This window comes from Rhinolophus sinicus, chromosome 7 (genome assembly GCF_057876585.1).
Source record: "Rhinolophus sinicus isolate RSI-liver-muscle chromosome 7, RSI-T2T, whole genome shotgun sequence".
NCBI classification, from domain to species: Eukaryota; Metazoa; Chordata; class Mammalia; order Chiroptera; family Rhinolophidae; genus Rhinolophus; species Rhinolophus sinicus.
The window spans coordinates 56,321,427-56,345,497 of NC_142507.1; the positions used below are offsets into that span (position 1 = coordinate 56,321,427).

A 24,071-nucleotide genomic window follows, 5' to 3' on the forward strand; every position below is an offset into this window, starting at 1 on the left:
GAATCCATATTTGGACGCCACGCAAATGGGAAATTTACTTTGATCAAGTAAGTTAGTTGATGTAATGATCTTACAAACACTTCCACACAAACATTCTACATTTTAAAAACACTACGTGTTCATATTTATCCATTTGGGCACTAGATCCCTTCCCACTCTCAAGGAGACATTCCAGCTGTTGTCCTGGTTCTCACTGGAGTCAGGACCAAGTATCTGTGATATAAATATGAAACGAATAATGTGTCAGTAAACTGTGTAATAGGTGCCAAATAAGTTTTTAAAATAAAAGAAATAATTGTCCCATATTTACATTTTTAAGAGATCTTAGTCACAAAATCAAATTTGAAGTGAATATTTAAACTATTCAGAACTGCAATTTTCAAAAATTAAATCTAATTAAAATTTCAAAACGTATTATTTGCAAAGTTAAACTACATTTTCAAAACTGAAATTTAAAAATATTCAAATCTCCGTTAATTTTTTAAAAATAAAATTTCACAAGTCAATTTTAAAAAGTGAAATTTAAGTAAGCTTTAAAAGGTCACAACTTGGATACTTTGGGTAAAGTGTTATTTTGGTCCTAGAACACACAAAAACCTTTCCCTCATTCCCAAAACTTCCAGAAGAGCCTGCCGCAACCCCCTTTTTGCATCTCACAAGGTATTCAGTAGGGTGTTACACTGTGGATCGGCCTTTTCCGGTCCGCGGATCCAGCTCGCCAGTCAGACTAGTTCCGCTTTCTTAAGCCTCGGATCGGCTCTCCGGTTTGAATCTCCCGCGGACCTGAGTCTCACTTCCGGCCTCTTCACGCATTCTGAATCCACCCACGCCGCCCAATCTAGCTTTTCATTGGTCAGCACCCCCACTGGTTCCGCCCCATCGCCGCAGGCTGGCGCACAGTGAGCGTCAGACGTCACAGTGCTTTACGGCTGTCGTGCTTCACGTATCTGCAAGCATGGAGGCAGAGGAATCAGAAAAGGAAGCCGCAGAGCAGGAGCCTCTGGAAGGGACAGACCGGGAACCAGAGGCGGAGGAGGAGCAGGAGGAATCCGAAGAGGCGGCTGGCGGCGCCAAGAAGCGGGTGGTGCCAGGCATTGTGTACCTGGGCCACATCCCGCCCCGCTTTCGGCCTCTGCACGTACGGAACCTTCTCAGCGCCTATGGCGAGGTTGGGCGCGTCTTTTTCCAGCCAGAAGGTAAGTAAGTGCGCGGGTCCGAGGCTCTGAGGGGTAGTTGTCGGTGGGACGCAGGTCTCTTAAGGCCGGGGCGGGACGGTAGCGTTGTAGGCCTGTTCTCAGAGAGCTAACTTTTGGGTTTTAATTCCGCCTCCGCCCACCCCTCTTTGCTGACCTGAATTTACCAGTTTATTACATGAGTACAGTCTGAATAAAATTCTAAGTGGCTTTTCACACAACTGAAGACATACCGCTGCCATCGCGGCCCAGGTGGAGAGACACTACGTGATCAGCCGCCCGTGAGTCCCACACAGGCACTAATTGGAATTGGAGTTGGCCGGTGCGGGTTCTGAATGGACTATCCGGGCAGACGTGATTAAGGAGTGCTAACCTGAAAAGTCAGGGTCTCTGAAAGAGGCAACAAGCATTTGTTTGAGAGCAATGAGAATAGCTATTAGGGAAGTCCTGGTCCAGGCGGAAGCCCACACAGTGTTCTGATGAGACAAAGACAAGGGGTATTTATGAGCAAGGGAAGGGGAACGATTACATCAGTAGACGGAAGGCGTTGCTCTTGATGTGGAAAAGCCAACGTAGTGACGCTAATTCTAAACAGTATTTTACATTTTCAGTCCAGTGGTCACAATGTTTGCCTTGTTATCTTTGCAAACAGTTGTTTGGGGCACATTGTTGCTCGAGGCTCGGTCCAAAGGTTATTTTGTCCTGTTTTGACATCTCGAGGTTTGAGATGTAAGACGTGCTGGGCAGTTTTCTGTGGGATGGCGGCTCCAGCTCCGTTTTAAAGTGGCGGCTCTGTTTTGAAGTGTCTCGGTTCATATTTTGACAGGATTGACATTGAGGAAAGGATTTAATTAGACCTGGGGAGAAAGGGTGGACTTTGCAGTCCTCCCCTTCCTGGCAAAGACCTTGAGGTGGAACCCTGGCCGGGTCGGGTAGGTGTCTAGAACTCGGTGAGTGGGTGGTGCAGATGAGTGGGTGCTGCGTCGGTCTCCTTGACTGCTGCTCTGTCTTGGGCGCACAGACGGTTTCGTGCGGCGCAAGAAGAAGGCAGCAGTAGTGTCGGCCACGGGAGGAAAAAAACGGGCCAAGTACAGCAAGGACTACACCGAGGGCTGGGTGGAGTTCCGGGACAAGCGGGTAGCCAAGCGTGTGGCCGCCAGTCTGCACAACACGCCCATGGGCGCCCGCAGGCGCAGCCCCTTCCGTTACGACCTGTGGAACCTCAAGGTAAGGGGGTAGGCGTGTCTGCGCATCTCATCTTCCCGCCTTCCCAACCCCAGCCCGGGCACCTCTGTGACCTCTTGTTGGCCCTCTCCCCTCGATTTTCTCTCCCTCCTTGTCCGGCTCTACCCAGGTCTTTTCTTGTTTTCCTGTCTGCAGTACCTGCACCGATTCACCTGGTCCCACCTAAGTGAGCATCTTGCTTTTGAGCGACAGGTGCGCAGGCAGCGCCTGAGGGCTGAGGTTGCCCAGGCCAAGCGTGAGACTGACTTCTACCTTCGAAATGTGGAGCGTGGGCAGCGCTTCCTTGCTGCTGATGGGGACTCTACCCGCCCGAATGGCTCCTGGGCCTTCGCTCAGCGTCCTACTGAGCAGGAGCTGAGGGCCCGAAAGGCAGCTCGGCCAGGGGGGCGTGAACGGGCTCGCCTGGCCAACGCCCAGGACCAGGCCCGCTCCAACCGAGGGCTCCTTGCCAAGATCTTTGGGGCCCCACCACCCTCAGAGAGCGTGGAGTAGCCTTCACTGGTCAGGGACCCTTGAGGCACAGGGAGTTTCCTGCCACTTCCAGGCCCAGCCCAGTGTTCTGTCTACTTGCTGATGACCACCCCAGCAGACATTCTGTTGTGTTTCTCAGACCGGGAGTCTGGTGAATGTCCAGACATAAAAGTTTTGTGGGTGCTTGGCTGCTTATCTGCTGCCCATTGGGGCCCTCTAGAAATCCTGCTTCCCAGCCTCAGGAAGAGCCTTACATCGAGTTAGAGTGTAATGGTTAGTCCAGGCAGCTGTTTACCAACCATAGGGATGGGCAGCAGCACCATCCTGTTATTTTGGAGACTAACAGGGATGGGGGTTCACGGGGTGGGACTGGCTCGGGAGCCACCTTTGAAATGTATCTATAGAAAAGCAAAAATGCATTTTTAATACGCCTTTGTAGTTATCGGAGATAAGTTCCAACTTCCATCTCCTTGTGTCCGATTCGCTCACCTTCACTGCATCCCCTGGTCTGGTCTCAGGACTGCCCCATTCAACCTGGACCCTTTTGTATTTATCTAATAAATTTCTTAGCCCATTTTATCAGTGTCTAATTTGGCATTGACTAAGTCATTACGAGGATGTGAGGGACAGTCGGTGATCCTTGGCATTACATCTGCAGGCCACAAGGAACAGACAGATGTTTTAAGAAGCAAATGTACAGAGGTACTGTAGGCGTCGTGGTGGGTAAGGGGAGTGGGGCCCTGGCAGGGCATGGCTGCCATCTGGAAGGAGCCGTACCCTCAGTGTGCAGCCGATTCCTGCCAGTCTTCACCAAGTTTTCCAGGTCATTCCCGAAAAGTGACAGAAGTCTGAACTACGATTGCAAACAAAGCTCAGGCATGGGGTGTTGGGTTCAGACCATTGCAGATGTATGCGAAGCCTGGGAGGTGTGGGCGCAGTGACTCCCGCAGGTGCACCTCAGTGCTGGGGTTTAGATGGGGGAGGGTCACAGACAACATGCAGAGCAGCCCCTGGGGGCCAGAGACTCAGTGTACGCCACTAGGCCTGAAAAACAGGTCACGAGAACTGATAAAGAAGTCTGCACACAGCCTCCTGGAGTCCGAGACTCTGGTCAGTATCGAGACATCAGAGCTGGGCGAGTAGTAGCAGGTCATGCTTACAAAATCCTAAACAAATCCATTAGCAAATTCACTGTAGTAATATCTGCATATATCCAGTAGCATAACTGAGTGGGACTTATCTCACAGGAGAATACTAATAGATATATTGGGCTGCATTATCCAATTCAGTAAGAGAAAAAACAATCACAATAGTTGCAAAAGTTCAACTAAATTTAATACTCTATAATGATAAAAACCTTTAGCAATTCAATAAGTTTCTTTAACCTAATGAGAGGCTTCCAGGATGTTAGCTGAATGGATTCTGAGAATCCTAAAGCTTTGCACATTTGAACCTCAGTGGGGATATTTATCCCAACACTCAAGGTCACAATGACAGGGTAGGTCTTACCACCACCCCTTAGACCAGAGGCTTGGAAGAAATGTACATATTTGGGGGCCAATGTTAAGTAAATGCTCATTTGTGATTTCTGTCATCCTGGCTCTACCCCCATTTAATTCTTGTAGAGATAGACTGCACAGTTGGTGAACTGTCAGATGCACAAAATGTTGGCTGATGGCTCTGCTCTTTCCTGCCTGAGTTCACCCACAAACCTCAACCCTATACATTTACTCATGGTGAGGAACCCTACAAACCAGAGCGAGAGGGAAGAGAGTGTTCCCTGTGAATTCGGAGCCCTGCCTGGACTAACCTGTCCACCCAGCATCTTTAGAAGGACGTGTTTCTTGGCAGGACCTGTTGTCCTTCACGCATTATGCTGAAGAGGATACTGATCCTTGTCCCCATGCACGCACACCTGCAGCTCTGTCCCACCACAGGCTGGGTGCTGGGTCATGTCCTCACACTAACCCGTCAGTACTAGCCCTCCTGCCCACGCTTAGCATTGGTGTCAGTGATCTCAGGGTGAGATTCCCAGCTGGGGAGAGCACAGCTGAGCAGAACTGAGCTACTTGAGGCCAGCATTCTCCCATGTTTGCTTTCTCTTGTAAACCGGATGTGTTTAGCATCTTGGTCTGTGATCAACAAGGGTACTGGACTCCCCACAGGTCGCGCAGTAGGGAGGCTCTTACAGGACCACTGTCCAGAGCCAGTGCAGACCGTACTTCAGGTGTCATTCTCTCTGCCTTAGCATCACAACCTACTGGAACTCTAGAGATGGTCCAATGGCTGTCACCACCACCAGGCCTCCAGGCACACCAATAGCTTTCTTTCCCCCCAGCTTTATTGAGGTATAATCAACACGTAACGTTGTCAGATATTTAAAGTGTACATCGTGATTTGATACATACACATCATGAAAGGATTCTTGAATATCTGCTTTATTCTAATGCAAATGTAGGGAAAATGCTTTTTCTTAGTACAGTAGAGACAAAAATGGAGTGTTTTCAGAACAAATGTTTAAGAAGGGAAAACAGAAGCATTAAAGCATAGGAATACATTGGCTGAATACAAGTGTCTCGTTTGGTCTGGTCTTGGCAGTTACTCTAACTACTTACCTGAGGGAGAGAGGTAGGTTGGCACCGTCTCGGGAGAACCTCCGTCCGTCTCAGGAGTCACCTAGTTTTGGTCACAGGCTCCCAAGTGGCCCTTCCCACCCTCAGGTTGTGCTACATGAATAATACCAACACCCTTCCCCAGGGTTATAAGCCCTCAGACCTGTTTTCATACCCCACAGTTCTCTGTTTTTGGGGTGGTCCATCCTTCATTTATTTAAAGACTAGAGACTGTTACCAGTGAGATTAGCTGAAACAGAGTTGTCACCCTGCCAATGGTACGAACTCTGTCCCCTTCTGCAGGCCCTCTGATGGCTAATGGGTAGCCAGAGCATGAATTTCCATCACCACCACAGCACACACCCGTACTATTTTAGTGTCACAATGATCAGACATACACTAGCGATAGGCATGATTTTCATCAAGGAGAAACAAATGCATCTTGTGTGTGTTGTCACACTGGGCAACTTTTCATGGCATAAAAGCTATTTATGAAAGTTACTAAAACACATCAGATTGAATAAACATCCAGGATCTGTTTGCTAAAAGAAAAAACACCCTAGACTAGATTCCTTATTATCACTGTGAGCTGCACCCACTGACCCTAAGGTCATGCAAGTCACCCAGTTACTGGGACCAGAGCTGAGAGCCACACACAAAGTGGCAGTTGGCCACCTGTCTGAGTCCAAAGGCTAATGCTCCCTGCAATTCAGGGGTTTGCAGAGAAAAACCAGAGGACTCAGACTAGCAACAAAATACTTATTCACCAGTCCGGTCCCAAGTACCGTAGGAACCTCAGGTATTTATTAGGTGTCTCTTAATTGGAGGGGAGAACCGCTCAGAAGTGTCCATTAGTTCTAGCACTCCTAGAGAACGTTAAAGATAATAATTATCCTGTTAAATGAGATAAGTGCTCATCCTTCTGATGAATTTGCCAGCTGCTTTCCCTTCTAGCTTTTAGAATCCCACATTCCAAGCCAAATAAATACCTTATATTGTGGTGACTTCAATCCTTTCCCTGGGAATAAAAAGTATTCTCTTGGCAGAACTGAAATAAATGAAAGGCAGATCATTATGGGACTGAAATTACTATAAACAGGAGGATAATGGAGTAAAAAGAACACCAGCTTTGGAGTCAGGATAGTCAAACTCAAGTACAGCTCCCCGCTGACAACGCATCGTCCTGTGTGAATGTGCCTGTGCAGGCCTCAGCTTTCTTTGTCTTCCCTTAGCCATTCTGCAAGGAGCTGAGGGGAGACCTTACGACAGAAAGCGACATGATACATCGAGTCAGCAAAATGTGGTACCAGCAACATCAGAACTATTATCCTGGAATTTGCACTTCTGAGTTGAAAAGAGATGAACCTCTAAAGCGGAAACTGCAAATACCAGTGATACACTGAAAGACATTTTAGGGAAAGGGAGCTTTTGAGGGCATGTCTCAACTCACTAAATCAAAAGTTGGGTATTCTGCCTCTGTGAGGTCGGTTCTCCAAAGGGGAAACTTGAGGAGTTGTGACCGGGATAACTACTCCCCAGCTGCGTAGTTCTTTTCACTACCAGCAAGTTCCCCAAACCACCATCACACTCGTCCCCAGTCCAGCCACAGATTAAAAACCAAGCCAAGACAAAGCCAACAGGATCCTTTCCCCAACAGTAACACATGCCACACCTTCTGTAACAAGGTTCCAGTCCTTTCCTTTATTGGATTTCCAAATTTGAGAAAGAGTAAAGCAATCATTAAGTGGTTCAGATGAAAGAAAAGCATCTTTCCCTGAGTTACCCTCAGGCCTACTCTGACCTGTCCTAGTGCCTCCAGAACAGGCTTCTGGGGATCTGAACAACTTTCTGTATTGACTCCATTAAAAGTCATCTCTACTACATAGGAAAACTAACTGAGCCGGTTGTTCTCAAACCTACTGTATGTACACAGTCCACGCCTGAATCTCTCACCACAGCCAGATTCTCTGCAGAGCAGCTTCTTTGGGGCCCGGCAGGGCAGAGGTTTCTAGCAAGGCTGTTTTCGGTTGGGTGCGTGTGGGGTTTCCTACTCATGGCAGTCCCCTGGTGTCCCCAGGGGCTGACCACTGACGGCTCTTCTTTTCACACTTCACAAGGTCTTTCCTCAGATTGGCCTTTTTTGTTGCAAACCCAAGAAGCTCTCCATCTAACGTCTTTGCCACATTCAAAACAAATAGCTGAAGTTTCACCACTGGCTGCTCTGCCGGCTAAGAAGGTTCTAGCTGGGTCAGAGCGCCTTTCCACCTGCGCTGGGGCTTCAACCCGGAAGCTGTGCGCGCTGGAGCCCTCAAAGTCTGTCCTCTGGTGTGAACCCCTCTGGCACTGCGAGAAGGTGCTCCCGCTCAGGGCCCTGCCAAGTTCCCCACCTGGTGAATCCTGGACTCAGCCCTGGTCGGGCTTCTGGTCGGAGCGGCTGAGGGCGGCTCTGTTAGGGCTGCTGTCAGGGCAAAGCACAGGTTCCTGGGTCCCCAGTGAGCGCTGCGCGCTGAGGAAAGCCTGCCGTTTGCCTGCAGCTCTTCACCTTAGTGAGTTCCCGGACATGCACACACATTTTGAGGCAGTTACAGCTTCCTGTCCGGCCCAGCCATTTCTGAGGCTTCTGACGCGGGTGGGGGGCTGAGTTCAAGCCCCTTGTCCCCCACATTGCAGACGTACGGTTTTTCGGCGATGTGGACTGTCTGCTGCTGCAGGAGGGCTGGGCTCTGGCGGGAGCCTTTGTCACACACGCTGCACTGATAATGCAGCTCCTCCGCCTGAGTCCTCCTCTTCGGCTGGGCCACGAAGCCCATGCCCAGGAGGAAGCCGCCGCCACACGCAGACCAGTCGTGGGCTTTCTCACCCATGTGGATTCTCTGGTGCACGATGAGGTCCGGGGCACAGCCAAAACTTTTCTCGTACTCAAGGCATTTAAAAGTGTGCGTGTGCGTTGCCTGGTGCCTGATGAGGTTGGCGCTGCGCGTGAAACTCCGCATGCACTCCAGGCATTTGTACGGCTTCTCGCCCGTGTGCACTCTCTGGTGGACGATAAGGTCCGACTTCTGGCCAAAACACTTCTCACAGGCCCCGCACTTATAGGGCTTCTCCCCCGTGTGAACTCGCTTATGCACAATAAAGGCTGAGCGGTGCCGGTAACTTTTCTCACACTTAGTGCATTTGTAGGGCCTTTCGCCAGTGTGAGTCCTCTGATGGCTAATGAGGTCCGACTTCCCACTAAAAGCCTTTTCACACTCCAGACACTTAAATGGTTTCTCGCCGGTGTGAGTTCTTCGGTGCCTAATGAGGTTTGTACTTCGGCTGAAGCATTTATCACACTCACTACACAGATACGGTTTCTCGCCCGTGTGGCTTCGCTGGTGGACAAGCAGATCGGAGCTCTGACCAAAATTCTTGCCACAAATATCACATGTGTAGAATTTTTTACCTGCGTGTGTTCTCTGGTGCCCTGAAAGGGCTAGGTGGTGCCAGAAGCTCTTGTCACATTTGCTACATTTATAAGGTTTCTCATAATTGTGGACCCTCTGGTGTGAAGTAAGATCTGAGCGCTGGATGAAGGTTTTCTCACACATATCACATCGACAAGGTCTCTCTCCAGTGTGGGTTCTCTCACACATAATCAGAGCGAGGTTTTCACACAAGTTCTGCTCACACTCACGGCCCTGGTGTGTCTGACCATCTATCTGAGTAAAGTCATGCACGTGAATAAAAATCTTTTGACCCTTCTGAGGGCACACATGGTATACTTTCCTTTTCTGAGTTCTCTGATCACCGCTCTCTTCTGACGTGTACATCTCTATGGCTCTCTCCTAGGGAGTTTTCCACTGGTCGTCTTGACCCATCATTTTCTTCATTGTCGTCTTCTTGATAAGAACGTGAAAGATACACCTGTTTTAGGCCTTTGAGTCATGAGCAGTTTGCCTCTACAAGTTTCCAGCATCATATACATGAATCTCTTACTTGGTATTTCCAACCCTGTGAGACAGAGGAGAAATATTTATATTCCTATAACTAAGAAAAGAATGCTCAAAATTAACGTCACTGCAGAAAACAGGAATTGTACATCAGAGTCCGTAAGTGCTCTAGGGTTTTCAGGGGCTAAAATCACATTCCTCCTTGCTAATGTGAAACCAACTGGCAAAACACATGGGGAAGGCCCAGGGACGATTGTTTCTTTCATGCCGCTGGGTGATCTCAAACCCAGGTTCTTCCTCTTCACCTGGCTTCGTCTGAGTAGTAAAGATGGGGCCAGTAATGAGTGTGCCAGCCCCAGCTCCCCCCCCCCCCCACTGCTTTGTTTTTCTCCACGGCACTTGTCACCTAGTACACTACAAATGTAATTCACTTATTGTCTGTGGCCAAAATCTAGCGCTCTTTCCGTGGTACACAGAGCTGTGCCAGGCACAGTTGGTGCTTAATAAGCAGTTTCTTGAAATTCTACTTGTGTCCTTATTTGGACACAAGTCCAAACGGCTGAATGCCACAGGGTAGGAGCCGCTGCAATGGACACAGGCTGGGAGAGAGAAGGTACATTTCAAAAAGAAGAAACTGGAGAAACAAGCTCACCTAGAATCCAAATGGACGAAAAGCAGCATTTACTTCCTGGTCCTGAGAATTTGATTTCTCAAGGAAGACAGCATTCTGTAAAACACAAGAATGAGAAAGCATAAGTAGTCATATATGCGAAGATTTCGCATCAGATCACTTCACTCAAAGAACCTGAAAATGGGTAAACTAAGGTGTCCTTAAAAAGACCAGAAGGGTTTTCTTACACAGTCCCTTACGTTCAGTCCTGAAGAGAATAATCATAATCCTAAACTATTCCACAGGACTCTGAAGAAAAGGGACAACAAGGAATCTATAAACTGTCCTTGGGATTATAACAACATTGAAGGAAAGGTCCCCTAACACTCAACTCACTGGACACACCCAGGCGGCATCTCCCCAGGAGAATGCAGGCTGCCCTGATATACAGTACAAGTGGCAGTACAGCGTGTGCTGGGGGCGACGTCAGCACCCTCCCTTCGCTGGAGGGCATGCAGCTGTCGCCATTGTGGTTCAAAATTTACAACAGCCTATCTTGATTTCTATTTCTGCCATAAACAATTAAGCAGGCAGTCCAATTGTGGGCGTAAGCAGTCAGCCAGCCAGACTTGTCCACTGATTTCTTCCCTCAACAGCTTAAACCTGCCTTATTCTAGGTCACTGAGACTTTCAGTTCCCCCAACAGCCTTTCTGCTTCCGAGGGCCAGAAGCAAACATGGGACTACTCAGACCAGACAGCATATGGGGACACACAGTGGAGGCGCTCCATGGCTACCGCTAAGGCGACGTGCTTCGTGGTACTGGGTGAGGCGCATTCCAGAGGCTTTGCCCACTGAACCCACCCCTGAAACCTGCACAGAACGCACGGCGCAGCAATTTGAGGACTCCGAAAAGAAAGCGCATAGATGAAGGAAGCAATGCGGCTGGCGGTGGAGTTTACTATTTTCTCTGTCCCCTCTGTGTCCTCTGGCCTGAACTCAATACAGGCTGAATCACAGGCGTCAGAGAAACTATACAATGTAATTCAACTGGTGTTTTTCAGAAAACCTATGAGCTTCCACGCCAGTGATTAAAAATGGACTTCAGTCCGTGGACAGAAATCTGACTTAAATACGGAAAAAGAACAAAACGTCTCTGAAAGAAGAAATATAAAGAAGATGGTAAGGAAATCCACATCTTCCAGCACATCCTTTAAAAGCAACGAGAACAAGAAGAGAAAGCACCAGACAAAACCCACGTGCACCACACCCAGCCGCTCGTGCTGGCTGCAGGCCGTCAGGGCAGCAAAGGCAAGTGGGAGGGGGTGACCAGAGGGGGTCAGCGGTGGCAAAGTCAATCTAGCATTCACCGTCAGAAAGAGAACCCAGCTACGGACCAGAGTGTGAAGAGTTCTGATCAGAGCAGGATGCAAGGACCAGAGGCGGTGTGCTGGACTTGCACAGACAGCCTGGAATGACAATTCTGGGGAAGGAGGAGTCGAAAGGAAGGGAGAGGAACCCTGTGGGCCGCGGGGACGGAGAAAGGCAACAAAGGGAATTTAAGGTCCTTCAAGATGAAGGAAAAATTTTAAAATAAATAAAAGAAAAACTTTTAAATGCACAACCTACCTCCCCACTAGCTTCTAAAATGCCATCCAGTCTTAAAAATAAAACTTGACCACAATGGCAACAGTGGGAAAGATCTGCTGAATTAGCAATCCTGTGAAACGTTTTGTTCTAATAACACAGAAATAATTCAACTAAAAACTTGGAGGAGGAGAAAGAGGAAAAGAACAAAGTGAAATGACCTCACCGATTACTGATTAACGGCAGGAGTTACAGGATACTATTAAAAGCTGGAAAACCAAACGATTCAATGTCAAATAAGAAAACGGGACTCACAGCATTAAAAATGATTGAAGTTCACAGGTAGCCATTGTAACAAAAATCAAATGTTCTAAAATATTTTTAAGTGAAAGAGCAATGAAAACACATCAAATATTATATAAACAATACAGTAGAGACCAAACATATCAATCACATCAATAAATGTGAATGAATTTAGCTCACCTTTCAAAAGTGATCTTTACCATGTCTCACAAAGCAAGATCCAACTATGTGCTACATCCAAGAGACACCTAAAACAAGGTGATTCAGCAAGCCTAAAAATAAAGGGATGGGAAAGGAACAGCCGGCAAACGGGAATAATAAAAGTAGGGCTTCTCTTCACGATTATCAGGCAAAGTGTAGTGCAAGCCAAACACATGATGAAGGACCCTTTGTAATTTGAAAGTCGTCATCACAGCACAGCTTGTAACAGTTACGATTATCTAAGTTACAAAGCAGTCAGCTTCATAAAGCAAAAACTACCGGTACAACAGACACCAAGAAACACAGATAAAAACATTCATCATAAGAAAACATATTATGTCAGTAAAAAGACATACAAGGTGGACCAAAAATACGTAACGATGCAGAAGGCCAGAATAATCTAATTAGTAAGTAAATCTTAGGAGTATCTATAGAAATATACACCCTCATAATAGGGAATAAACTTTCTTCTCAAGCACATATGAATCAGTCATGAAATCTGGCACTTATTTAGTTGTCAAGAAAGCATCAATAAATTCCATAAAGTGACATAAGCAACACTGCAGTAAAACTAAAAATTTATTAAAATATCAAATAACAAAATCCTCCATGGATTTTTTCCCCATGGTGGGGGGAAAAAACAAACTATTAAAATAACTCTTCAGTGAACAGGAAAATGAAAAATTAACAGAATTTGTAAATACTGATAATTGAAATTTTTATATTATAATTTATGGAATAAATTTAAAGCAGTGATCAAAGGAATATTTAGTCTTAAATACTTTTTTATGAAAAAAATTAAATGAACAAACTAAATTCTCAGTTCAAAAAGCTAAGAAAAAAGAACATCAAAACAAATAAGAAAATAAAAATAAAAGTGTAAATCAATGAACTAAAGAGAAAAACAATAAACATAATTATAAATCAAAATCCTTATTTTGATAACCCTAAAGAAATAAATAACTACTAGCAAACTTAAAGAAAAGAGGGAGAAAGCACACATTTACAAAATAAGAAATAAGGAATAAATAACCACCAAAACAGAAAAAGAACAAACAAACCCACATACACATAAAAGACCACTTTGCAGACCTCTACACTGATGAATGTGATAATCTAGGAAATAAGAGTGTTTCCTTGGGAAACACAACCCAAATCAACCCCATTAGACAAAGTTTTAAAAACACCAATAGGCACAGAATAAACAGAAAAAGTTATTAAGGAAGTATCCTACAAAAAAAAACAAACAAAAATAAACGAGTCCTAGATTGTTTCATAAGGGAATTCTAACAAACTTATAAAGACCAAATAAACCCAATGCTTCATAAATGTTTTCCAGAGCATTAAAAATGAAGAAAAACTTCTAATTCTTTCGTGAAAAAAAGTTTAACACTGATAACTAAACCTGATGAAGAGAGTATAAAAAAATTTTACAGCCCAGTATCAGTGTGAAAAGTACTAACAAAACTCCAACACATGCTTACACAAAATGTAGCATACTTTTTGATACTTTTGTACATTGTTGCAGATAATAGGCATTCTTACAAAAACGTAGCATACTCTTTTACACTGTTGCTTTTTAAAAATTATAACATCCTGGAAATCAGGCCCCATCAATTCGTAAAGGTTTTCTTCGTTCTCTTTCATTGCTGCCTAGTTCCCCACTATATGTGGATATACCAAGTTTATTCGACCACTTCCTTACACATGGGCATTTAAGTTGTTTTAAATATTTTCAAGTTACAAACACTGCTACGATGAATAACTTTATGGATGTGTATTTTCATATTGGTGGTGGTATATTTCAGAGTCAATTTCTAGAAAAGCGACTGCTGAGTCAGATGTAAATGCGTATCTGCATAGAGAGAGATGTAGACAGACTCATAAAGCAAACATAGTAAAAAGTTAACATTCAGGAACTGTGGGCAGAGGAAGCATGGACATTCCTTTTGCAACTCTTTTGTAAGTCTCAAATTATTTCAAAATTAAAAGCTATTTCATTTTGCTTTTTAAAGAATAGGCAGCTGAGTTGGAATACTGTGCTAGGAAATTGAATGTCCAAGCTCCGGAATCAGATTTTGGTTTGGGTTCCCACTGTGCTCCTTTGTAGCTGTGAGAACGTGGGTAAGTTACTTAATGTCCTCCGGCTTCCATTCTGCCTTTGATAAAGCAGATAAGATACAATTACATGCTGCAAGGAACTGCAGTGAGAGCTGCCACACTGTCAGTAAAGGACTCAGCTCAACGCCTGGGTCTCAACAGATGGCGGCTTATTTCCTTAATTCCATCTTCACATTCACAAAACCCTAACATCACCGAGCCCATCCTCTGTTCCTGCCTCTTGTGTAAAACCTTGTTCAAAATCCATTTAAAATAATTAACTAAATAAAATAACTCAGCAAGTTATTGGTTAATATGACAATTATGCAAAAACTAGAAAAACAGTTAAGGAGAAATGTTATGAGGAAAAGGAATAATGCAGGCATATAGACAAATAGCTAGTACAAGATGGTGGGTTTTAGGGAGTTTGGCCTTTTCAGATGCGCATTACAGTTAAGGCCAAAGGAGCATAGAATGGACATAAAGGATTCTGAGCTTGGTCGTAGCCTGCTAATGACTCAGAGGATTTCCTAGTTATCTGCGCAGGGTATCATATTTGCCCCAAATAGCCAATAACTGTGGGGCACCAAGAAGAAAATAATAATAAGGAAACAGTTTTCTTTATATCGAAGTCTTTTAGATGTCAACACCTAGAAAATTAAATAGTCTATTTTTCCAAACTCAAAGTAGACCATAACACTTCTCTAGTGCAAAATACTCAATTGTCACACTCAGGTACGTGCAGCTCTGCCACTGGGATGGCGCACCTCCACCTGTCTGCAGCTGAACCTTCGCACTTGTTCCTTCCGCCTAGAATGCTCTTCCCCCAGGCAGCTTGCTCCTCTATTTGATTCAAGTCTGAGAATTACTTCCTCAAAGTGGCACACCCTGACGACTTCATCTGAAATAGCCATGTCCCTTTACCTGCTTTATTTCTCTCCATAGCACGTGTCGTCACCCAACTTTGTGGTATATAGTTCACATTTGTTAATTTGTTTCTCTCTCCTACTAGAACATATGGTCCATTAGCGTTAGGACTTAGTCTTTTGTTCACTGCAATATCCCTAGCATCTAGAATATCTTAGTTGAATGAACTAAATATATAAATAAGCAAATACCAGCACAAGAAAAAGGGCCATCGTCATCCTTGGGGCCCCAGTAGCAATGCAACAGGCTCGGCTAGTAGCCCTAGCTGGTCCATCTCCAAAGCTGCATATATCCTTTAAGTCTTAGCTTCAGGGAACCCTCCGCCGAGAGGTTGCTCCTACCTCATCCTAGGAAGAGACTGGTTCTTTCTTCCACGGTGAGGGTCAGAGTGCACAAAATGAGCAGGCAGGCAATCAAGTGCGAGCACACAGGCTGAATATAGAACTTCAAAGCTCAAGGTTATCCTTCCAGTTAAAGGATGTATGGGACAAGCACATAAAGTCCAGAGAGCACTATCTAAAAAACAGATCATTCTTACCCGATCAGGCCCTAGGCTAAGGATTAGCTTACTTATTTGCCATTGATTGCATGGGCTGTCCCATTTAATCTTCCCAAGAACTCTGTAAAATAGGTGTTATTACCTATGTTTGCACTTCACAGATAGAAAGCCTGATGCTTAGGGCAGTTAAATAAGCTAGTTAGCAGTAGAGTCAGGATTTAAATTGCTGTCTTCTGACTGCAGCACCTGCTTTAGCACGGGGCATACTGCCTCTTTGGGGCTGCAAATAAATCAAGACGCAAGTACCACAAGCCTATTGTGAACATGCACGTTGGAAAGAAGTATAAATACACTTAAATTGGTGGGACAGGACCCAGTTTTATCATTCTGCTACCTCAGAAGCTAAAAAGGCGTCATTCCCAGTTTCCATGTCTCTTCTCCCATTCCCTCTTGTCTCTCTCCAAAATCCACAATATAGAAACACAGCATGGGATGCCACTTGCCATTGGAATAAGGACTCGGGACTGTCTTCCTTTTAGCTCCAAAAGGCCTCTAGTCCATAACTATGCACAAAATCCCTCCGTCTCCTAGAGGACATATTAATGATGTAGAAATTTATAATTTTATGGAATTTATAATTTTTCTGGAGCTGGACATCTGAGTATTGGTCCCACTTACTCCCCAGTCTGGTCTGCATCCTTCAACAATATCCTGCCTCTTCCCACTTTGCTTACACTCTGTCTCTCCTGCAAGAAGTACCTGTCACTGGTAACCACTGGTTCTAGACAAAATATCAAGTATCCTTCTAGGTAATGTCTTACTTTATAATAAAGCCCTGAGTACGGTTTTCTTGTTTTTTTTTCCCTCTGCTAATTGTTTTTTGTTTGTTTGTATTATCTCAACCTCTAAGGACAAGGACCCGTTCTTCCACTATAAACCCCAAGACGTAGTTGATAAATGTGTGGAACACAAAGTTATATATAATGCAGGTTTCCAAAAATGGTTATGGAATGTTTAGACAAACCAGATTCTTCTGCATATAGATTCGGTTGCAACATAACGAATCTCTCCCTAAAGATGGGGATGGAGAAACTCCATATAACGTCCTTGGGTTTTTCCCCAATATGAAAGACACACATCGCTAGAAAAGTGCCTGGCAGCGTTTACTATTATTGTCTCCAGGAGCGACTGTACTGAGCTTCTCTTCTTTCAACTTTGCAGTGACCGCCTTTCAGTCCGGGGTCAGGGGTCTCAGAGCCGCTGGGTGGCGAGGAACCGGGCTGCTCCCACCCGGCCGAAGCCGCGGGGTCTCCGGTCCCATCGCGCCCCCCCCGCCCCGGGCCCCGCAGGCCAGGCTCCTCCCAGGCCCCGCGGCCGCGCTCACCCGCAGCCACCGGCGCCGCCCCTCGTTCGGCGGCACTTCCGGTTACTCTCGGACACTCGGATCTGGGCTTCCCGGGGCCGCAGGCTCTGCGGCGGCGGACACAAGGGCCCACCCTCGGGGAAGGAGGGGAAGCAAACCTGGGGCCGACGAGAGCCAGGAGCAGCTCCCTCCGCGCGGCGCGGCCAAGGGAGCCGGGGCCAGGCCGTCCGGTGGGCGCTCTCAGGACCCAGCAGGCCGGCTGCGCGAGCCCTTTCAGCCGGGCTGGAAGCGGCGGCGCGACCCCGCCCCGCGAGTCACGTGGCCACACCGCCCCGGAGACCGGGCTCTCCTCCCCCGCCTCTGGCCAATCACACCGAGGCTCGGGGAGGGGGCGGGGCCCTGGAGCGCATGCTCCTGGGGTTCCTTGGCGTTTCAGGGCGGAGCCAGCGAGGGTATGGCGGCCTTCCGGACCGCGCGCAAGGCCCGGATGTAGAAGAAGCAGGCTATTTGTACAGCAGTTGGCGACTTCTGTTCTCGTTCTTCAATGCAGTTAAAAGAGGACTCCAGCCAGGAGTAGAGTCGCAGAGATGGATGCCGCCAACCAGGAGAAAAACACCCGGAAGGCTCCAGATGGTGTGGAGGATCCGAAAGTGAGAGACAGGACGGGGCCTCAAGGTCTGGGCGGTTCTCACTAAATGCTTTTCTTGCTAAATGTTAAAACACAGCACAGTTATCTTGCAGACGCAACTGTAACCGGATGAGCCTGACCTGAACCCAGCGGGTAAGGTTAGCCGACAGCCAAGAAGCCAACTCGTAATTAACCAAATAGTGTGTATAAGCTCCGGCTGAGCCTCCCGCTTCCGGGACACAGAGCTGTGGATGTGAACCCCCAGTGTCCTTTACTTGTCACAAGTAAATAAATCTACCTAATGACAACCCTGTCTCCTTTTTGAATAGGACACCCCAAGCGGCCGACCCCTTGAGTTCGGTAACAAAAGCACCGCGGAAGCTGCACTTCAGTTACCAAAGATGTGTCCGGAGGGACGGGTGAAAGTCTGGAGAGGGAAGTGGTGGCCTTGTGGGTGGAGACCCCTACAGAGGGCGGCAGGGCTGCTCTGACATCAGGAGATTCCCCGGTCGTTTCCGATTGTGTTTCTGGGCTGGAATCAGCTATGTTTGGGTTGCTTCAGAAAGGAGGTTTTCTTCGGAGTGAAATTTGCACATGGAATTTCCCTGCTCAATTGTTAAATGAAGGAAAGGTTTTTAAAAGCCCTCAGACATCAAAGGGAAAGGGTGAGGACTAAGCATAGCGGACTAAAGCCTGGGCCAGGTGAGCAAGGGCTTGGATTGTGAGCAAAATACTGGGTTAGGGCGCGGTGAGAGGCTGTAACAGTGACATGTTCAAGGTTAATCAGCGGTCCTAATACCTGAATTCTTCCCCAGAGGAGATGCAGCTTAGTTTCATGTTTGTTTTTAACAAAAACTTCTCAGTAAGATCGAAATACTCTATCCAGAATCTTCTTAATATTTGAAATAATTTTAATGACTTGAGTATGTGATATGTTCAAGGCACTGTTCTAATCATTTTACATGTATTGCCTCATTAATCTGTAGCAAAAATTCTGTGAGCTGTGTATTATTATTTTTATCATAGGAGAAACTGGTGCACAGAGAGATTAGGTAACTTGCCCAAGATCACACATTTAGTAACTGGTGAAGCTGAAATACAAACAGTCTGAAACCAGAGCCTGTGCTTCCAATCACTATGTTTACATGGCTCCCTCAACAGTGCTGAGCACTTTGCCAAAAAGTACAAGGTCCTGGAATGTGGCCTGTGGTTGGTTCCTGGTGTGATGTGACTCTCCACCAATCATTTCAGTGAAAGCCCTGAGAAGGCCAAGAAAGTCCAAAAGTGACTTTCCCTTGCAGGCGAATATGGGATCAGTTTTGAAATGCTTATTGTCCCCTTGTGCCAGTTTTTCCTTGTGTTCCATTTAACCCAGCATGGACCTTTCCTTCCTTTTGGCAAGCACATTAATTAGTCCAGGTGGACTGTGACCAGATTTAAAATATGTGCCCTCTCTGAGGCTCGAACTCAGGACCTTCAGATTATGAGACTGACGCGCTGCCTACTGCGCTAAGAGGGCATCTTGCCACAGCTGTCACCAATAAAATAATAAATATTATTTTCCAGGTACTGCTACATTGTCACTGGCTGGCTTCTAAAGAGCACAATCCATCCTGGCAAATGTCACTCCATACAAGCCAGTGCTGCATTGGGGATGGTATCACCCCATGATGAGACCCTCTGGGCTGTGGGACCAGGGACAACTGTGTTGTCTTCTGCTGCTCTTGCATTCCAATGATGTGGCTTTTTCTGCCCACCGAGGTCTCAGTCCATCTCATACCTTCCAGAGTCTCCTTTGTTGAAACATAGGAGGCGCCTGGCTCATATTAGTTCACTGACTGACAGAATAAATCGTCCTCCACGTTGTCTCCAGTCCACACTTCTCTGTCTTACTCTACATCTCCACTTGCATCTGCATGACTGGAGACATTCTCCATGCAAAAAACACAGACTGAATTTAATAAAAAGCCCCCCTGTTTTTTTTCCTCTTATGTACCATTAAGTATACTAAGAGATTTATGGAGATTGTCTCACATAGTGCAATTGAATTTTGGCCACAAAACGATGTACCATTATCTGCCTTTTCCAGATATAACGGAGATTCGGAGAAGTCATGTTCCCAAGGTCCCAGAGCTGAGGAGTGGCAAAGTCTGAACTGAGCAGCAGGTTGTCAGTCAGAGTTGCACATGTGAACCCTTTCTCTACCCCAGCCCATCGCCTCTCTTCTTGTCCCCAACAGCTCACTCTTCCATACATCAAAACTGGAATCCCCAGCCTCCTCTGTGCTGGTCTTTTGGGCTTGACTCATCTCCCTCAAACCTGACACCCACTGACTTGCTAAACACTGACCACTATTCTTGTTGATCATTCAGTTCCTTTCCGCTCATTCAGTCACTATTCACCGGGGAGCTGCTCTGGGCCAGGCGGCCCACTGATTCAGACGGAATCTTAGGACCCCAGACCTCAAGAGCTGGAAGGATAAATAGCGCTTTCTAAAATGCCAGTTTTAACAATGGCACTCCGCGGCACTCTGACCATTCTTGATTTCCTCGTTTTGATATGCTCTGGCTCTTGGTATATCTCGCCCTGGTGGGATCACAGTTCTAGAGAAACAGAAAACGAATTAGAAATTGGTAGATCTAGATATCCAACTTAGGCCCATCAGCAGTGTTGTACATGACCATAGTTCAAAATCCAAAAAAGTGGCCAAGTTCAAAACGTCCCCAACTTTGTCTGTTACTAAAATGGATCAGGAAATCTGAGGATGCCACCCGGAAAACCGAGGTCAAGCGTGGGAAAACTTGGAGAATGCGGGCGTCGATCCCGCTACCTCTCGCATGCTAAGCGAGCGCTCTACCACCTGAGCTAATTCCCCGTGTACCCCACCCCTTTTTCCTCCATGTTCTCGCTTAGGAGCAGATGTGCGCGTGTCCGTTATTCACAATTTCCGGCGGCTCAGCACACAAGGAAAGTCAGTCAGTAACGTTAGAAGCCAGACTCAAAGCGCATCCTCTCAGACACCGCCGGGTAAGAGCGAGGTGTTCACCTACTGCTCAGCTGGCGAAGGAGGAGAAAGTCGCCACGAGAAAGCTCTGGTGCCGCCAGACCCTCGTGACGCACCTCTAACCAATTAAGTCAGAATCATCGGAAGCGGTTCCAGGAATTGTTTTCAAAAATTTGGTATTACTATTATTTTTAAAAGCTCCCCAGGTTATTCTAATGTGCAGGCAGGGGTGATAAACACTGAAGCAAACGGTTAGATTCTCATGACTCAAACATGCGTTCCAGGGCTGAGTGGAAGACTACAAGACTGAGATTTAAATTAAAAATAAAGGGGGTGGGAGGAAAGGGGGCAGGTTTGGCCTTGGGGGCCTGTGAGTCCAGACAGTGGCCAACCCACAAAGGGGAAGCCCTGCCCAGAACAGGACTTCCCGCCCCGGGTTCAGGTAGAAGCAGGGCTGACCCCTCATCCGAGACTGAGCCCGAGAACAGACCCGCGACTTTGGCCCTTTCCCCCGGTCCGCGGGGAATTCGGGGCTTCCGGCCGCTGGGGAGAGACTGGGGCGGGGGGGAACCCCGTACATTCTACCCCTAGTCAAGCTTTTTATTAAAACCCTCAGCCTCTAGCAACATTGTCGGGATCCAGGGTCACAAGTCACAGCCAGAACCCCAGAGCGCGCAGGACTGCTCCACTTCCGGGGGGAGCTGCGCGCGCGCGTCGCCCACTCCCGTTCTTCCGGGCGCTTAGAGCCCCTGAGGACAGAGTTCCGGGACGCGTGCAGCCTCGGGAGGCTCGCACGCCTCTCGGCCACGAAGGTCCTCCCGGGACGCGGGAGGCATAGGGGTCAGCCGGTCGCTCTGGAAGTGTCCTCCCTCCCTCCGCGCCTGCACTATGGGTGGCCCAGTGGGGTCCGTGGCTGGATCCTGCCCTCCTTTGTGCGCGAGACGCGGGGCTCAGGGATGCCCGGTACACCGGGCACATCCACACCCGAACAGAGACGCAGGGAGTCCCGCGTGGGCCGAGTAATGAGTGACCGGAAGTGGAGAGTGAATGCTCCAGTGGCGCAATCGGTCAGCGCGCGGTACTTATACGGCAGTATATGTGCGAGTGATGCCGAGGTTGTGAGTTCGAGCCTCACCTGGAGCATCGTTTTCCAACAGCGACAGCATCCCTTTCCTCCTTGCTTTCATGTCTACTTCGTGACCAGACAGACAGGTTTGGAAGAACTGATATTATTGTTTTGTCTTTAAATGTTTAATAGAATTCATTAGTGGGCTCATCTGGGCTTGAGCTTTCCTTTGTTGAAAGATTGAGTACTGACCCTTTTTTCTTTTTTACTTACTAATTTCTATTTCTTGTGTTCATGTCCATAATTTACGTACTTGGGTTTTTTTTCTATTTCATCTAAATTTTCTAATTTGTTAACATAACGTTCATACTATTCCCTTATGATGTGTTTAATTTCTGCAAGATCAGTAGTGATGTCCTCATCAGTGTTTCTTTCCTGATTTTACTAATTTTCATCTCTCTTTTTTCTTGTTCAGTCTAGCTAAAATTTTGTCCCTCTTGTTGGATTTTCAAAAGAACTATCTCTTCATTTCATTGGTTTTCTTGTTTCCACACATTGGTTTTCTTGATTCCACGCTAGGGCATCCAACTCCTTTTCCTAGAGGTCTTTCTATGTATCCATAAGGTCTAAAATTTGCATGACAATATTCTTTCCATGCAGTAGCTATGCAAAAGGCTCCCAGGTGGTTTCCCACAGCTGGGTTAAGCGCAGGTGACTATTCAGAGTTCTCAGGAGTGCAGGCAGGGCTGCATCCCGGCACAGCCTTTGCTGTTTTGTCCACCAGGATTCAAGAGGTCACATCACACCGGGAGTGGTTGCCGGGTTTGCAGTGGAGTGCACACCGGGTAACATTACCCATGGGCTTGCAGGTATCTGGAAAGGGAGTAGGGGATTCTCGTCCAGGAATTCTGTCACCTGGAACCTGCTGGAGGACAAGTGACACAGCTGAGGTTTGTTGTGTGAGGCGACAATGATGGGGACAGGTGGAACAGCCTAGGTAAGGACTTGGTGTGGTAGGACCAAATCGGCACAACTGCATATAGTACGTGATAAAAGTGTTTTTCGAGTCATGGGGAAAACGGTTCTCACGACGGTTTTGGGGCCAATTACAGCTATTTGGAAAAAAATCAAATCAGGTCCACTCCTCACTCCATACACGAGAATAAACTTGGTGCTACAAGTATAATATCTTTGCAACTTTTATTTTTGAAATAATTTCTAAATAGAATTTTTTTATAAAAATGAATAATCCCTGAGCCAAACTCTGGACCTGAGAGCGTAACCCCGTCCCGCCCCCCGCAGCCTGGGACCCGCACTCTCGCCACCTCTGGAAACCTTGCTTTTCTTCCAGGCCCTGATGGCTCCCTCTGCTGAGTCAGAATTAATCCCGGCTCGTGTCTATTCGCGTGCATTTCATTCATTCCATGAAACCAGCCAATCAAAACCCCAAACCCCCACCCCCTCATCGTTTCCTCGCTGCAGAGTCTTGGGTTCTCAGCTCCGCACCCCTCGGAAAGTGGGAGGCAAGCTGGGCAACCTGTCCCCAGAGGCCACCGCAGAAGCACACAGGTATTTGGGGGATCAGAGCGCACGGTCCCTCCAACGCGGTGACCCTGACGCGAGCCCACGAGTGAAGGGTCCGTGTGTGCGCCCCTCGGAGTATCAAGGAGGTGTCGCCCCGCAGACCCGCGTCTCGTTCCCAGACGTGTTTTCTCACCCCGAGTCAGGAGTCAGATGGGCCGGCTCCCCGAGGTCGCCTGCCCGGACGCGGAGGCGACCCTGAGCCCCCGTAGCCCTCGAGGAATCAGGCCGCAGGGAAGGGGCCAAGGCCCCGCGCACATGTTTCCTTCGCGTCTCGACCGCTTCCCGGCAGCTTCCGCTCCATCGTGTAGAAAGTTCTCGTCCGATGTGTGGAAGGAAGGACGCGGCCTCACGTCCCCGCATGTCTCCCAGTCACGTCCCAGGACCACTGCGCCCCAGACGGCTGGGGAGTTCGGGAGCACTAAGCCTGGGACCATGTACCCCAGAGGACAAGGATGAGGGGACGAGGTGGCCGAGTGGTTAAGGCGATGGACTGCTAATCCATTGTGCTCTGCACGCGTGGGTTCGAGTCCCACCCTCGTCGATCCTGGTGTTTTAGCGCGGGAGGGGAAGCGTATCCCCTAGCTGGGAGAAAGTAACCTCCTCCACTGTTTCCCAGCCATACCTCTGTCCCCTCCCTTCCCCTTCCCAGAAGGGACCACGAACCTCTTCCCTTATCACTCCCGTGCATTTTCCTCATTATCTTATGACCAATGTTTGCAGTCCCAAACATTACCTACTTTATGTAAATAG

General features: G+C 47.4%; 2 protein-coding genes, 1 long non-coding RNA gene and 4 other non-coding genes across 10 annotated transcripts; 4 read left to right on the top strand and 3 right to left on the bottom strand.

Annotated features, from left to right (window-relative positions):
• Positions 1-912: 912 nt before the first annotated feature.
• On the top strand, positions 913-3,488 carry ABT1 (activator of basal transcription 1). The gene is made up of 3 exons (XM_019714165.3): positions 913-1,196; positions 2,215-2,420; positions 2,574-3,488. Exons 1-3 carry the CDS (start codon positions 956-958, stop codon positions 2,928-2,930), a joined length of 804 nt encoding a protein of 267 aa, XP_019569724.1. The 5' UTR covers positions 913-955; the 3' UTR covers positions 2,931-3,488.
• Positions 3,489-5,325: 1,837 nt separating this feature from the next.
• ZNF322 (zinc finger protein 322) lies at positions 5,326-17,355 on the bottom strand. Of its 2 annotated transcripts, none has more exons than XM_019714152.3 (3): positions 17,198-17,355; positions 10,103-10,177; positions 5,326-9,511 (listed from the first exon to the last, which is right to left on the bottom strand). In XM_019714152.3, exon 3 carries the CDS (start codon positions 9,328-9,330, stop codon positions 8,104-8,106), a length of 1,227 nt encoding a protein of 408 aa, XP_019569711.3. In that variant the 5' UTR covers positions 9,331-9,511; positions 10,103-10,177; positions 17,198-17,355; the 3' UTR covers positions 5,326-8,103. The 2 variants fall into 2 exon arrangements, with proteins under 2 accessions (XP_019569711.3, XP_019569710.3); XM_019714151.3 differs by having other exon boundaries at positions 17,061-17,320.
• LOC109435968 (uncharacterized) lies at positions 17,342-17,975 on the top strand. Of its 3 annotated transcripts, none has more exons than XR_016021812.1 (2): positions 17,342-17,689; positions 17,765-17,975. It is a non-coding gene; the product is annotated as an uncharacterized LOC109435968 (long non-coding RNA). The 3 variants fall into 3 exon arrangements; XR_012491866.2 differs by having other exon boundaries at positions 17,770-17,975; XR_016021813.1 differs by having other exon boundaries at positions 17,781-17,975.
• A 1,138-nt stretch (positions 17,976-19,113) lies between these two features.
• On the bottom strand, positions 19,114-19,186 carry TRNAM-CAU (transfer RNA methionine (anticodon CAU)). Its single transcript has one exon. It is a non-coding gene; the product is annotated as a tRNA-Met (tRNA).
• Positions 19,187-20,469: 1,283 nt separating this feature from the next.
• TRNAA-AGC (transfer RNA alanine (anticodon AGC)) lies at positions 20,470-20,542 on the bottom strand. The gene has a single exon. It is a non-coding gene; the product is annotated as a tRNA-Ala (tRNA).
• A 1,178-nt stretch (positions 20,543-21,720) lies between these two features.
• Positions 21,721-21,814, top strand: TRNAI-UAU (transfer RNA isoleucine (anticodon UAU)). Its single transcript has 2 exons — positions 21,721-21,758; positions 21,779-21,814. It is a non-coding gene; the product is annotated as a tRNA-Ile (tRNA).
• A 1,966-nt stretch (positions 21,815-23,780) lies between these two features.
• TRNAS-GCU (transfer RNA serine (anticodon GCU)) lies at positions 23,781-23,862 on the top strand. Its single transcript has one exon. It is a non-coding gene; the product is annotated as a tRNA-Ser (tRNA).
• The last annotated feature ends 209 nt before the right edge of the window (positions 23,863-24,071 follow it).

Bases quoted from the DNA above. Each gene is read 5' to 3' on its own strand.
- ZNF322 (XM_019714152.3), bottom strand. From the start codon at position 9,330: ATGTACACGTCAGAAGAGAGCGGTGATCAGAGAACTCAGAAAAGGAAA.
- ABT1 (XM_019714165.3), top strand. From the start codon at position 956: ATGGAGGCAGAGGAATCAGAAAAGGAAGCCGCAGAGCAGGAGCCTCTG. The intron at 1,197-2,214 runs GTAAGTAAGTGC...TTGGGCGCACAG, and splicing joins CGTCTTTTTCCAGCCAGAAG to ACGGTTTCGTGCGGCGCAAG. The intron at 2,421-2,573 runs GTAAGGGGGTAG...TCCTGTCTGCAG, and splicing joins ACGACCTGTGGAACCTCAAG to TACCTGCACCGATTCACCTG.